Source organism: Corvus kubaryi, unplaced genomic scaffold (assembly GCF_017639235.1).
Source record: "Corvus kubaryi isolate FWS band 111438036 unplaced genomic scaffold, C.kubaryi_AGA036_p1.0 37300, whole genome shotgun sequence".
NCBI lineage: Eukaryota > Metazoa > Chordata > Aves > Passeriformes > Corvidae > Corvus > Corvus kubaryi.
Window position 1 is genome coordinate 6,048,608 of NW_024581093.1, and position 13,399 is coordinate 6,062,006.

A 13,399-nucleotide genomic window follows, 5' to 3' on the forward strand; every position below is an offset into this window, starting at 1 on the left:
CGGAGACCTGGAGGCATCAATTGCAGATCTACTCTGTGTGACGAGAAGCGACACTGCCCAAACCAGAGGGCCTGCAGCCATTTCCCTGTGCTAATGACCTTCCTCTAGCCAAGAATCTGCTCTGAGCCTGGCTCCACGCCAGCCCAAGACAGACACTCTGCAGCCAGCCTGCAATTCCCTGGAAGCAGAGGAGCCAGCAGGAGGAAGGTGTGAAGGTGTCTCAGCCAGTGTTTGTGTTGTGTGCATTGATCCAAGCTCCAGACATGAAGATTTTTTTCTCCTTCCCACCTGTTCCTTCCCCTTGGCCACTCTCTGGCCACGCTCCCACATTGGAGAGACACACCAGACCTTGCCCCCTGTGGTGTCCTACCACCACGAACTGCTGCCTCCTCTGCGTTTTAGACAACCAGACTCTCTTACAAGCTGATATCCCACCTTGCCACTGGGATGTGCAGCCCAGAAGGATCAGCTGGGTGGTTGCAATTAATCCAGCTGTAAAATGTGTTTTCTGCCCCCAAGGCCCCTTCCCTAGAGAGTTTCTAAAATCATCTGGGGTCATGGCTAATGTGCTTCGTGCTTTGACAGCAAGTTGTGTGCTGGGGATGAGGGAACTAGCTCCTCTGAGAGGACATTTTTCTCTAGAATGAGCAATTTGACCAGAGATGCCGATGAGGATGGATCACTTTGGTCCTCAAGGATATAGATTTGTTCCCAGAAGAGGGAGACAGTGGGTACCAATATGGCCAGGGAGGTTTTACCCTTTCTGTTCCTGTGCAGGGTCACCAGGAAGAGCTCATATGTTGCCCAAACATCTGCTCCCCAGGGAACATCCCTCCTGGTACAGAGCAGGTCCTTGGTCTTGGGCCAGCCAAAACAGCTTCCCTGTGGAGCTGTACCTGCCCTGCTCCCTCAGTACTTTTCCATTTCACTGCTAGCCTGATGGACAGTGTTTTCCAACAGACACAGACAAGGCTGTAAATCGTGTTCAGACAAGATTCAGAGTGCAGCTTCTATCACCTAAGCTTGAATTCAAACTCATCCTGTCAGTGCCCTGAGATTGGCTTGACCACGTGTGTTCCGGGCAATACTTCACTGCCAGCCACGTGCTCCAGCACTGTGCTGGAATATTGATTCAGTACCCTTTTAGATGGAATTAAATTAACTAAATTACCACCTTCCGGCATGGCATGGTTCCAGATAAAATGTTATTATCCAGGACTCAGCCCTGCATTTTGTTAATGTAATAACTGATGCAGAGTTGTAAGAACACAGGGGGAGATGGGAGCAGGAAGATGCAGAGAAAGAAAACAAAAGGCAAGGATTGCATTCACCAGATTTAAATGCAACACGAGATTTAAATGCAAGGTAAAACTGAACATGATCCATATTGAATGTCTGGTTTGTTCCCTGTACAGAGCACGATTGCATAATTGCTCTGAACTCCAGAGCTACCCAGAGCCATGTGCTGATGCACATCTTCCTAGTGGGGATGATGGTGCATTTCTCATGACTGGTGCATTTCTCAGCTGGAAGAGGTGTTTTGGGAACATTGTGGCTGCTCTCTTTGGTCAGCTGTGGCAGCAGGATGGTTTGTGGATAGTAAGGACCTGGGTGAGATTTTTGCAGAAAAATAATTAAATGGTAAGCAGGCATTTGGGAGAGGGCACCTGCTGCAAGGATATTTTTCCAAAAGTGATCCACTGATTTCAGCATGGAACCACAGAATGTCTGGGACTAGAAGGGACCTTAAAGATCCTTTAATTCCAACCCCCTGCCATGGGCAGGGACACCTTCCACTATCCCAGGTTGCTACAAGCCCCGTCCAGCTTGACCTTGAACACTTCCAGGGATGAGGCAGCCACAGCTTCTCTGGACAACCTGTGCCAGGGCCTCACCACCCTCACAGGGAACAATTTCTTCCTAATATTCGATCTAACCCTGCCCTCTGTCAGTGTGAAGCCATTCCCCCTTATCCTGGCACTCCGTGCTCTTGTCCAAAGTCCTTCTCCAGCTCTCTTGGAGTGCCTTTAGGTACTGGAAGTTGCTCTAAGGTCTCCTCCTCTCTTCTCTAGGCTGATTTCCATTTATTCGAAATCACACTTTAAAACTTTTGTACTTGGAGCTCTAAGTTTAGCCCAGAGCTCTGTATTTCAAGACCTGCAGCTACAGCCAAGATTCATGTTAAGATTTCATGCAGAGCTTGTTGACAGTCATTAATAACTGATAGAAACTGTTCCAAGAGATCAATAGCATGTGCTGAGACAGCTGGAAGCACATCAGTGGAGCTCTGTGATTGCAAAAGGCAAGTCTCCTCTCTCTTGTTTTGACCTAAGATATTTTTCTAGGAAAAAAATGGTTTCATCAGACACAGAATATTCCACCAAACCGGCATTTTCATGACTTGGCTTAGAAGTCTGTGACCAGTTCCAGCCTCATTAAGTGTATAGCATGTCAATGGTCACCAAAATAGCTCTCTGTTGTGTCCCAAATCCACCCATTTGCCAGCAGTGGGGGGCATTATAAGAAGCAGACACGACTGGAGGAATTCTGCTGGGATGCAGGTACCACCTCCTGCCGTGACAGGTGAGTGGTCCCCTGCCTGTGGCCAGCCCACACTTCTGCCTGTCCTGCAGAACAGCCCTGGGCTCCTGTAGTTCTGCCAATTGTTTCAATTCCAGTCTTGGAAATAACACCTGGGAACTTGGACATTTTCCAAAACAACTCATCTGAAGGAAATGCAGGGAGAAGGGTGGGTGAACTCACAGGTGCTGCTGTTCTGAGCATCTTTCTAACGGGCTGGGCTCTCCTAAGGGACAAAAGGGACTGTGGGATCCAGCAGCTGGAGGTTACACACAGCAGAAAATCTCCAGGGCTGCCTGTGAGAGGCTGCACATTCTGTTTGTAGGAAAGCTCGTTTTGGTCCTTCAGCAGCCCAGGTATCCATCCTGTGATGCTCTGGCTTCCTTAGAGTGACCCCATTCTTGCTGTACCATGACTCCAAGCTCCTGGGAAATGCCAATAGGGCACAGCTGGCCCTGGCACCACATGCAAGTTGTTGCTGTGCATCAATTCTTGTGAGCCTTATGAACCACACCAGCCCCCATTTACTCGATACCCAGTGTCTCTGAAGGCTCCCTGCATTTTTCATTACTCTGTGTGGGTGTTTGATTCCTGGAGAGGCAGCAGCTGGAAGCAGCAGCCTGCTCCATCTCCTGTAGCATGGAAGCTGCTACATGGCTCCCCTAAAGCCTTTCATCCAGCTACTGAATCAGATAATCCCTTTGGGATAAGACAAGACATAAGAAAACAAACCCCAGATTCCCAGAATCACAAAGGGTCATAAATGTTACAAGAAATGAATCACTTTTGTACAGTTTTCCCCATGTCTGGTAAGTCCCTTGGAGCTTTCCAATGGTGCTGCTGAGCCCTCGGAAGCGATGAATGTCCAGGAATGTATCATGGTGTGAGTTTAAGCAAACCCTTATGTCACTGCTTTGAAGTATATGTCTCAAACACACTTCTAAAGAAAAAAAAAGACATTTTCCAAGCATTCCTGCATAGGTGTGCAAAAAAAATAACCTAAACAAGCAGTAAAATCTGAAACACACCAAGATAATCTGGAGTTTTGGCAGGAAGCTCAGGTGATGTCAGGAAACAATTCTAAACAGAAATGTTTCTATGGATTTTTTTTTTCCTGAGACCTAATAGGAAACAGATTTTTGCTTTGGATTTAAACACTTCCCTGCAGCATCTGCAATGTTATCCCTGCCTTATGCATGTCAGGAACAGGAGGGTATGGAGCAGAGGGGAAAAGCTCAGCATCCTCCTGTTCACATTATTAATACAGGCTTAGCCTGTCTTGGGACAGTCATGCAACATCATTTTCTTGGGATTATTACCCAGTAGACTCCAAGGTAAATCACAAAACCCAACGAGGCTCCTGTCCATTGAGGTCCATCCTTCCACCCTCATAAACCCAGCAAGGATTTCTTGCTCCACTGCGACGGAGCTTTGAGAAGAACAAGGAGCTCAGGCAGGTTGCTGCTGTTTTCCCGGGACTCGGGAGAGGCCGGCTGGCAGCTGAGCAGCTCCTCTGTGCGGCAGCTGCTGGGCCAGCACGGCTGGGACACGGGGGATGTCAAACACTGCGCTGGATGGAAACACAGAAACTCCACAGGCACCGTCTAAACACGGGATCTGTCCAACACCAAAGCTTGGAACTGTCAGTGGGTTCACAGGGCACGGGCTGGAGAGGACAACAGTGACCAGCCATTTGTTTATGCAGTGTTTAATTATCAATGGGATAATAAAAATATTTTTATTTTATGTTTTAATTTTTTTCTGAAAACATTTCCCCCTTATCCTAAACCACCGTGTGGCTGCCCCTCTTCCATCCTCCCTATCAGATCTGCCATCTAAAAGCACCTAACAGAGCTTCTACATCGATGTATTTGCAGTCAAGTCAGCCAGCAGAGAACGTCAGAGACACCAGCGACTCCAAAATCATAAACCCGACACCAAAACCAGCCTCTGAACCACTGCCTGGAAAGCTTATTAATAAAGAAATTAAATAAATTATCTTTATGTCAGCTGAGACTTCCAGTAGCAACACACAGAGATGATAATGGGTAAACCCAAGGGAATGTTCAAGACTTGCAAACCCATCCCTGAGGTGTGACACAGCCCCAGAATTGCAGTTATTATTGTACAGATTTATTTAGATATTAATATTTAATGTATAAATTATTAACAAATATAAAATACAGATACTAACACCTGGAGTTAGCCTGTGTTCATATTGATGCTCTTTTTTTAAATGCTGACCTTATCTCCTGAGGAAGCTTAAAAATACTATTTCAAAAAATAGTTTAAATATTTAAATATTAATAAAATATTAATGTATATTAATAAAATATTAATTAAATACTGATGAGCACTGCTGTATCTTTATCTAAAGCCCTCTTTATTTTTTTTAACTAAAAATCCCAGATGATCAAATTGATTACTTGATTTATTAGCTGTCATATTCCAGGTTTCTTTGGCGTTTTTTATTGTTTGGGTCTTGCTCCTCACCTGTTTCCTGTTCTAAGAGAAATGACACAAACAGCATCTAATTAAAGAGATCTGTCATGTTAGCACTGTGTTAATTGGCTCTTAAATAAATTGCAGCCCTGCCCCTTCCTCCAGGCCTGAGGGGGTGGGATGAGGAGGCTCAAGCCGTGGCTGGGAGCAGGGTTGAGCCCCCTTTGTGCAGGGGGGAGCTGCTGGCTGGGCACTGACGCCCATCAAACGCAGCCTGAGCTGCCTGAGTTCCCTCAGGAAGGTCTGGGAGTACTTTCCTTACAGCAGTGGTGCCATGAGGGTGTTTTGGTGGTGCTGTCTTTCTTCCACTGTCCCCTAAAATTGGATGAACCCCAGAAATACCAAGATTTTAGTATCTGGTTGTTTTTCTTAAAATTTTTCATCTTTCTTGCTTGAGCAGTATCAGCAATAAGAAATTGATGAGCTTATCTATGAGAAAGCCTTGTTCACCACATCATCTTTAATTATCAGTGCAGTCTGGAGCTACAAGCTGGCTCTGGAAGCTACTGAGTTTAATTCTTGCATCCATTTACAGAAGTTTTTTTCCCCCCATCCTTTTCCAGGCATGCAGCCTGATCCGTCTCCTTTTCTGGGCCGTTTGTATGAGAAAAACTTAAAAACATTCCAGACATCAGGCTGTTCTGGAATTTACAGGTTTGTTCTTGCCCCTCAATATGTTTTCTTTGTGGAGGAAGCATAGAGCATTGTGGGATCTGCAGAAGAAGAGTTAATTAATTTTAATGTCAGTGACTGGTATTTCTCAATTCCCAAAAATAAAGTCACTCTGTTTCCTGAATCTCTGTTGTGGAAAGAAGCCCCTGCACAGGGTAAGTCTGACAGTCATAAGTTATTCATGGACCAACACAGTTTCGTGTTTAGGCACCTTCATTTTCACACACAGACCTTAAAGTTACCTTTTCTTAGCTCTGTTGAATTTATTGTATGAGCATTAATTTCGCAGCTGAAGACTTTCTTGCAGGCAAAGTGGGATTTTCTATGTGGTTTTTCTAGGCTTTTTTTCATTCTTAGCTAATACTGTTTGCAGAAGGATGTCAAAGAGTTTGTGTACATAATTTTATCAAGGCTCCTGATAGGTATCCAAACAAATAATTGTCAACAATTCAAGTCATCTGCCCTGGTTGGTGAGCACAGAAACTGTTCCAAATTTCATGCTTGACCTTTGTGTAACAGCTCATTTAATGGTCATCACTGGGGTTTTGTTTTTAATTAACTACAGTTAAAGGAAGCAGCTGTTCTGTCTGAGGACAATTTTATACTGCCCCATCTTATTGAATACAAATGTTTTAATCTGGAAAAGGTGATATTGCCCTTTCTGCTGCTCCCTGAGAAGGTTCAGTTGGCCTGAAAATGAATTCATCCTAATGGGACACCACTGAATTTACTGTCATGCGCAACAGGAAAGTGACAGCTCTTCCTCTTTCCCTACTCTGTATCTGCATAAACGAAAATATTAAATGGGAATCTCTAACAAAGATTTAATTTGTTATATAGCTACAAGTATTTTTTATTTTAATTATAGTGTAATTTAGTCTTGTGCCAGTGAAGGGTGAACCTATATATCCTGGTTGGATGAAATGTCAGTTTTCAAACATTAATATTTGCATTTCTTCCAAGTTTTATCTAAACTCTGAGTTTATTCTGATTTCCAATTTCTTTTTTTTTAACAGAATTGTCTCAAAAATGTTATGCTGCTTGAGATTTCTAACACCAAATATTAGTATTTTGCATTTAACATCATATTTGGTTTTTTTTCTTCTTTCTCTTTTTAGGATTGTTTAAAGATGTTCCCTCTCCAAAGGCTGGGAGAGGAAGACCAGCAAACTCCATAGTCTATTACTGCATTAACAAACTGTGCACCATCACATTTACCATGGACCTGTTGAGGTATGGCCAGGAACACATCCCACTGAATTAGAATTCTTGCATTCCCCATCCCTGGAAGCGTTCAAGGCCAGGCTGGGCAGGGCTTGGAGCAACCTGATCTATTGTAAGGTGTCCCTGTCCATGGCAGGGGGTTGGAACAAGGTGATCTTTAAAGCCCTTTCCAACCCAAACCAGTCTGTGATTTGTGCACTGCCTGCACATCTTTAACAAAAAGGAAAAATGCACCTCTCTTCAGATTTTTGTGGGGTTTTTTTAGGGCAGGACCAGCAAAGTTGGATTTGTCCAGCTGAAAAATACTCCATCTGCCCCCTCTGCTGGTGTCCCCGCTCTAAGGCTGAAAAATGTTTTCCAAAACTGCAGCGGTCAGAACTCAGGGAGCTTAGAGGAGAGGACACTCTCCCTCTACAGGCATAGCAATCTGTTAGGTCCATAAAATTTATCAATCATCAGAAAGTGAGATGGCTTAAAACACCAGTGTCCTGTGAATATTCCACCACATTAGAATTCTTGCATTCCCCATCTCTGGAAGTGTCCAAGGCCAGGCTGGATAGGGCTTGGAGCAACCGGTCTAGTGGAAGGTGTAACTGCCCATGGCAGTGGGGTTAAATGAGATGGTCTTTAAGGTTTCTTCCAACCCAATCCATTCCAGGATTTTATAATTCTAACACCTGAATGTCCAAGCTATGCCTGGGAATTGATGGGAGTATAAACTGGGTAGGGGGAAGCACAATGGCCCATAACTTGCTAGCAGAGAATCCTGGGAAGGATTTCCTAACAGTCCATTGAACCCATCTTTAGGGGATTCCCTACGGAAAATGCCTCGATGAGTTGTCCATGTGAGATGTCTCATGGGTGTCACTGGGCAGAGTGGGATTCCTGCTTTTCAGTAGCAGACTTTATCATCACTACCCCTGGTTAGTGAAAGCAGGGGGTGGGAGAAGAAAAGAAGGGACAGAGAATGTTAGTTGTAGAAGGGCAATAGCTGGAAAAAGTATTGAAAATTCCAATTCTGACAAAGATTTCAGGGGAACACATCTGGTTTAGGAGCTTATTTATTTTGGTTGCACCCTCTCAGAAATGCATCATCTAATTTGGGATTCCTGACATGCAGCTCAGACTCTGTGGACGTCAAGGTTGGCAATGGAAAGATTTCCATTTATGCCAACAAAACCAAACTTTTTTTCTCATTGTCTGGGTGGCACATATGGAATAGAGGGGAAAAAACTGTTTGTGTACTTTCCAGTGTTTAAAATGACAGGCACCATCAGCCTCACCGCGACAACCTGCTGAGTTAGGTGTGGTCAGAGAAATGTTACTGCACCCTGCCCCCAGTACTCTGAGGGGGTATTCAGACACCCCAGGGACAACTGCTCCTCTCAGCACTCCCCGTCTCCTTCTGCTGCAATCATGACACAATGCAACTAAGATTCATATAAAGAAAATAACCTTTATTAGACAAATCAATCAAACCCTGAAAAAATAGTGTCAGGTAAACAATACTGAAGATTTTTCCAGCAATTTAGAAACCTTTGAAACTGAGAAATTCCAGAAGTTTCATGTTCCTCTTGTTGCATTAGTAAGTTCTCTCCCTCCTGTGACATGAGCTATTGCTGTCTTGACAGCTCAAAAACCTTGCATTAACCCAGCAATTATCTCAAAATATTAACTTGTAAAATATTCCCTGTATAACTTTCCCACACAAATTTGTACAAAGGTGTCAAGCTGTATTCTCTTTGCTGTCTGAAAAAAGAACAAGGTTTAAAAACATCCAGCTTATTAAAAATAAACAAGTGTTTTATATACAGTACAGGAATTTCCAAACTTGAAGGAACACTGTCTCCACGGTGGCTGTGGGGTATAATGCCCCAGACTGCCAAGGGGAGAAAATTGCAGTTAAATAAATTACTACTCCATCTTCCTCCTCAGGCCAAATGTGGCACTTCTCTCACACCTGCAGGAGCCTGATTTACAGCTCTGTATAAACCAGGAGCAAGCAGGAGATTGGCAGCCAAGTAACTATTGTTTCCAAAAATGCTAATTTTCATTTCCTGCAAGAACAGGGGGAGGGTGTCACAGCCACGCAGTGGCCTGGGATGTTACTCATGAAAAAGCCACCTTGGACCACAGGGCTCGTTTGTCCTCCAGTTACGCTGTGTTACTTCAAACAACATGCACTTAAGGTTCAGCATTATAATCAACCCATTACACTCAAAACCTGTTGGTCTCAAATGCCAGCACCATCCAAAGCTCTTCAAACAAACCACAACAGTGGGACTGAAGTACCAAGAGAGGGGCTGAGTCAGAGTTGAAGCAAGGAGCCAGTCCCTGTCACTCCAAAACCAGGGGCACAGTCAGGACAAAGCACACTGGAGCCTGAACTAAGCCACTGGAACATGAGCCAGCGGAGAGAGACTTGCACTAGGACAGCAGCTACAGGGGGTAAGTGGCTGAAATTAGAGCCAGGAACCTCAATGCCTCCTGAGCTCCACCAGACAGTTCCTCTTCCTCACTCCTCCTGACATCTCTGCTGGCTGCTCCAAAGCTCCTTCTCTGTGTCAGCTTCCCCACTGGCATCAGGGGAGTCTCTGCCTGGGCATCTCCCCCTTCTCTGGTGAAGGCACTGAGGATTTGCAGGTGGAGCTGGCAGTCGGTTAGAGCAGAGGTGGCACAGAGAGAGTGGCAGAGCTGACAGATGGTTATGAGAGAGATTAGCTCAGAACCAAGGCACTGGAAGAACCATCTGAAGAAACAATTCACTATAACAATGAAATTGCTTTTATTAGAATGAAAGTGTTAAGCCAAGGAAATAAATTACTGCTACAGTAGACATATTTAGAACATAAGGAAGGACGTTAAATCTTGAGCTTCAGGTCAATATAACCCTGAAACAGAAAGTTATACTACTTTTTTTAAATACCTCAATTTCTCTTCATGCCCTTCCAAAAACTTTATAAAATGTGCAGCTTACACAACAAATAGTAACAGAGTCACTTGTAATAAAAATCTGTACAATTCATAGCTTTAAAAATAATACACTTTTTTTCTCCAAACTGCTATGTTACTTATTACTTATAAATATAGGGCTAACAAGTTTTAAATGCCCAAGGTCCCATCCAACACCAAAGCTATTACATTTAGTTGACAGAAGCCTTCCTGGGACTTCCCCCCAGGCAGAGGTCAGGTTTTAGGCTGTTTGAAAGAGTCTGATTATGGGCAAAAAATATCTTCATGGATGAAGACCGTCTCCTTCTGCTGGTCAGAGGCCTGGGGTCTTCAGTGAGTTTGAAATGGCAATCAAACCTGGAACACAGCACCGTGCAATGGGTTAGACCAGCTGCACTCCCACGATGTGGCAGGATCCCACAGGTCCCTCTGTCCTGGCCAGCAGTGACTTTGCCAAACACTTGAAATCCACTGTTTGTCAGAGGTCAGTTTTGGTAGGGATAGAATGTTTTAGTGGAAGAGCCTTGCAGGAGAAGCACAGCTTCCCCCATGTGGAGATCTGCCTCTGTGCCTCAGGACTTGCCCAAAGGCTATGTGCTGCTGTCTCTGCTGCTCCTGTGGCCACTTCAAAAGTCTTGTCTGTGACCCTCCAGAAGGGGCTCTGGATCTTAAATCTGAACCTTGGCTGGTTCTGTACAGCTGGTTCTGAATTCCTGCACCTGCAGGTCACGAGCCATGGGCCTGTGTGGTGTCACACCCCACAGTGCCAAACCTATGAGCCACTCACCACCCTGTGCCTTGACCCTTCAAGCCCCAATCCTGCCTCTCTCACACTCTCTCTGCTCCCTGCCAAAAAGGAGGTTCAGCCCTAACGACAGAGAGGAAAAGGCTGAGGCAGGAGTAGGCTGGTTTGAGTGGGCCCTGACATGGCATACCAAGGGCTGCCACCCATGAGCACAAGCCCTGCTTGGCTGCAAGTCCTGTCAGGGCTCACCCTCCTTGGATCAACAGCGATTTCCTCGCAGACAAGGCATCCTCCCAAAATCACTAAGTACAGGAGCAACATCTGCCAGCTCCCTCAGTACATCTTGACCATAACCTAGCAGGTTCCTCTGCCTTTGGTGAAGCACCATTTCCTTTGGAGGTTCAAAGGAAACTGTGGGATAAATTCACCCTGGGGAGAATACCATGATTCCCCAAGGCAGTTCAGAGGAACTAAGAGCAGGATTTTGGCAAACAGCCACAAGAAACAGATTAGTAGTTAGACAGGTGGGCAGCATTCAAAGGAGGAAAACAGCTCATATGAACACTCAGGAGGTGGTCAAGCCTCTACTATCTGAACGTGATTTTGCTTGTTTTGCTTCTGCAAGGCAGAAAGCATCAGACCAGCTGTTCAGAGTGTGGCTCCATGGGAGCTGCTCCTCTGTAACCAGATGAATCAGAGCCTCAGACACCAGTCAAGAACGCACGGGGAAAACTCAAAGAGAAGCTGAGGGTGAGGTTCCCCTGACTCAGAGCTACTGCCAAACCTGACCAGCACTCAGAGCTGCTGGAGAAACTCCTGCAGGGGCTACTTACAACAACTCCACTTCCTGAGGCAGGGCCGAGGGGCTCACACTATTCTTGAGGGAGTTATGGTGACCTGGCCTGCTTTCTGCAGAAGAGAGAAGCCAGCATTAGTACAGGGTTAGAGGACAACAGCAATAGGACACGATCTAGTGGGAAGGGAAGCAGCTGAGAACTCTCAGGAACACACTGACATCTCAGAGCAACAGGCTCCCACTCCTCCATCTCATTGCTCCCCAAAAAAGGCCAAAACCTCCCAGGAAAGGAGCTTGGCAGCATCTGCAGCAGAGCTCCAGCCATTCCAGGAGGTTATGTATGTACCCAGGCCACGGCAGCATTATAGCTCCTGTTTGTGCAGCAACCCCTCCCTGTGCAGCCTCCAGCACTACAAGTCCTTTCCAGCTCACCTCCTCAGGGATCTTGGCCACCACGGGGGTGGCTCCTGCACCAGAGGGGCTCTTGCCCACCCCAGAGGGGGCAAGGCTCTGCAAGAGGAAAATGTCACTTCCCCACAGTGACCCCAAACCCAAAAGCAGCATCTTCGGTCCCCCTGTGAGAGGTAGTGGCTTGAACTGGAGAGGCAGTTGCAGGAACAGGCAAAGTGAAGAGAGTGTTTTGGCTGCTTGCACTTACTGCAGAAATGTACTGGCTGTTTGTGAACCTGGGTCTGCCCTCCATGGCAGAGCTGTGTTGTGGGCCCACGGGCATGTAGGGGGGCGAGCTCATGTCTTCACAGAAGCTTTCTTGTGGGACGTTGGAGACACAGCCACTGTCGGAGCCGCTGGAGCCAGTGGCTGACATGCAGTGTGATGACTCTGAGCTCTCTGTTGCTGGGGAAAGAAAGGAAGGTCACTCTGCTAACCATGACTTTGGGCTGCATTTAAGCTGTGCCACGTACACTTGATAATGTACCTGTCTGCAAAGGCACTGGCCACACAAGCCCATAGGTCAGCCACAATCCTGTCTGGGCCTCTTTAAGGCCACAGACAACAAATCAACACCAACACCAAGCCTGCCATGGGTATGGCTGCAGCTCAGCAGGTACTTTTTAACCCCTGCATTTGAGCTAATTTCCCCCATGGAAGCTGATACAAAGCTGGCATGGAAGGGCAGGGCCCTCATGCCCTGGTGTGGGTAGGAGACAGGGACTGCTATGACCCCAGGGAGTCTGGTCTGACCAAACAGCACAGAACAAGGTGTGGGAATGAGCCCACATATCCCAGCTGCTGCAGAACAGTGGGGCCATACGTACTCAGTGAGGGCTGGCTGCTGGTCTCGTGCTCCAGCTCATCTTCCTCAATACAAGTGCCAATGTCAAAGGGGCGTCTGGGGGCCAGGACTCCTGGCAGTAGAGTCTGGTCAAGGTACATGTGGAGGTTGAGGGGCCCCAGCAGGGAGGAGGAGGAGGAAGGAGTGTAGGCAGTGGGGGTGCTGCCGGTGGAGAGCTGCATCTGTGTCCTCTTGAAGGGGTTGGAATGGTCAAACAGAGACACTGCAATTGATGCTCTGGTCCTGGCACCTGCCAGAAAGCATACAAAAAACTCCCTGAGAACCAGTCCTGCCTCACTCTCACAGAGCAAGGGGGAAGGCACAGCTGGCACCTACCTCTGCCTTTCATGATGTAATCGATAGCACGGTCACTGATAGCTGCCTCACTGGGTTTGATATCCAGGAAGGGCTTGTTACCCACACCCATGGAGACCATCTCCTGCATACGGATTTCTGGAGAAGAAGAGACCCACAGCCACATTGTGAGGTTGACCTGACCCAACCCTCCCCACAGGCATTATTCAGCCACAGATTAGAGCACTCCTGGGCCAGGCTGTTTCTGAACTGCTGAGATTAGATCTATTCTCCCCTTGCTCCCCTCCCCAGTGCTGTGGAGTCTCCAAGAACAAGCAAT

The 13,399-nt window shown here is 46.4% G+C and overlaps 1 protein-coding gene across 8 annotated transcripts in view; it reads right to left on the bottom strand.

Moving 5' to 3' along the window:
- Positions 1-8,414: 8,414 nt before the first annotated feature.
- PLEKHG4 (pleckstrin homology and RhoGEF domain containing G4) overlaps positions 8,415-13,399 on the bottom strand; it is an 86,648-nt gene continuing 81,663 nt past the window's right edge. For 4 of the 8 annotated variants that reach the window (XM_042027303.1, XM_042027302.1, XM_042027308.1 and 1 more), the window contains 3 exons: positions 13,102-13,218; positions 12,749-13,015; positions 8,415-12,326 (listed from right to left, as the gene is read on the bottom strand). In XM_042027303.1, the coding sequence (XP_041883237.1) occupies positions 11,998-12,326; positions 12,749-13,015; positions 13,102-13,218 (713 nt within the window). In that variant the 3' untranslated portion in view covers positions 8,415-11,997. The remainder of the gene's footprint in view (positions 12,327-12,748; positions 13,016-13,101; positions 13,219-13,399) is intronic. The other 4 variants (XM_042027305.1, XR_006015895.1, XM_042027307.1 and 1 more) reach the window with 4 other exon arrangements.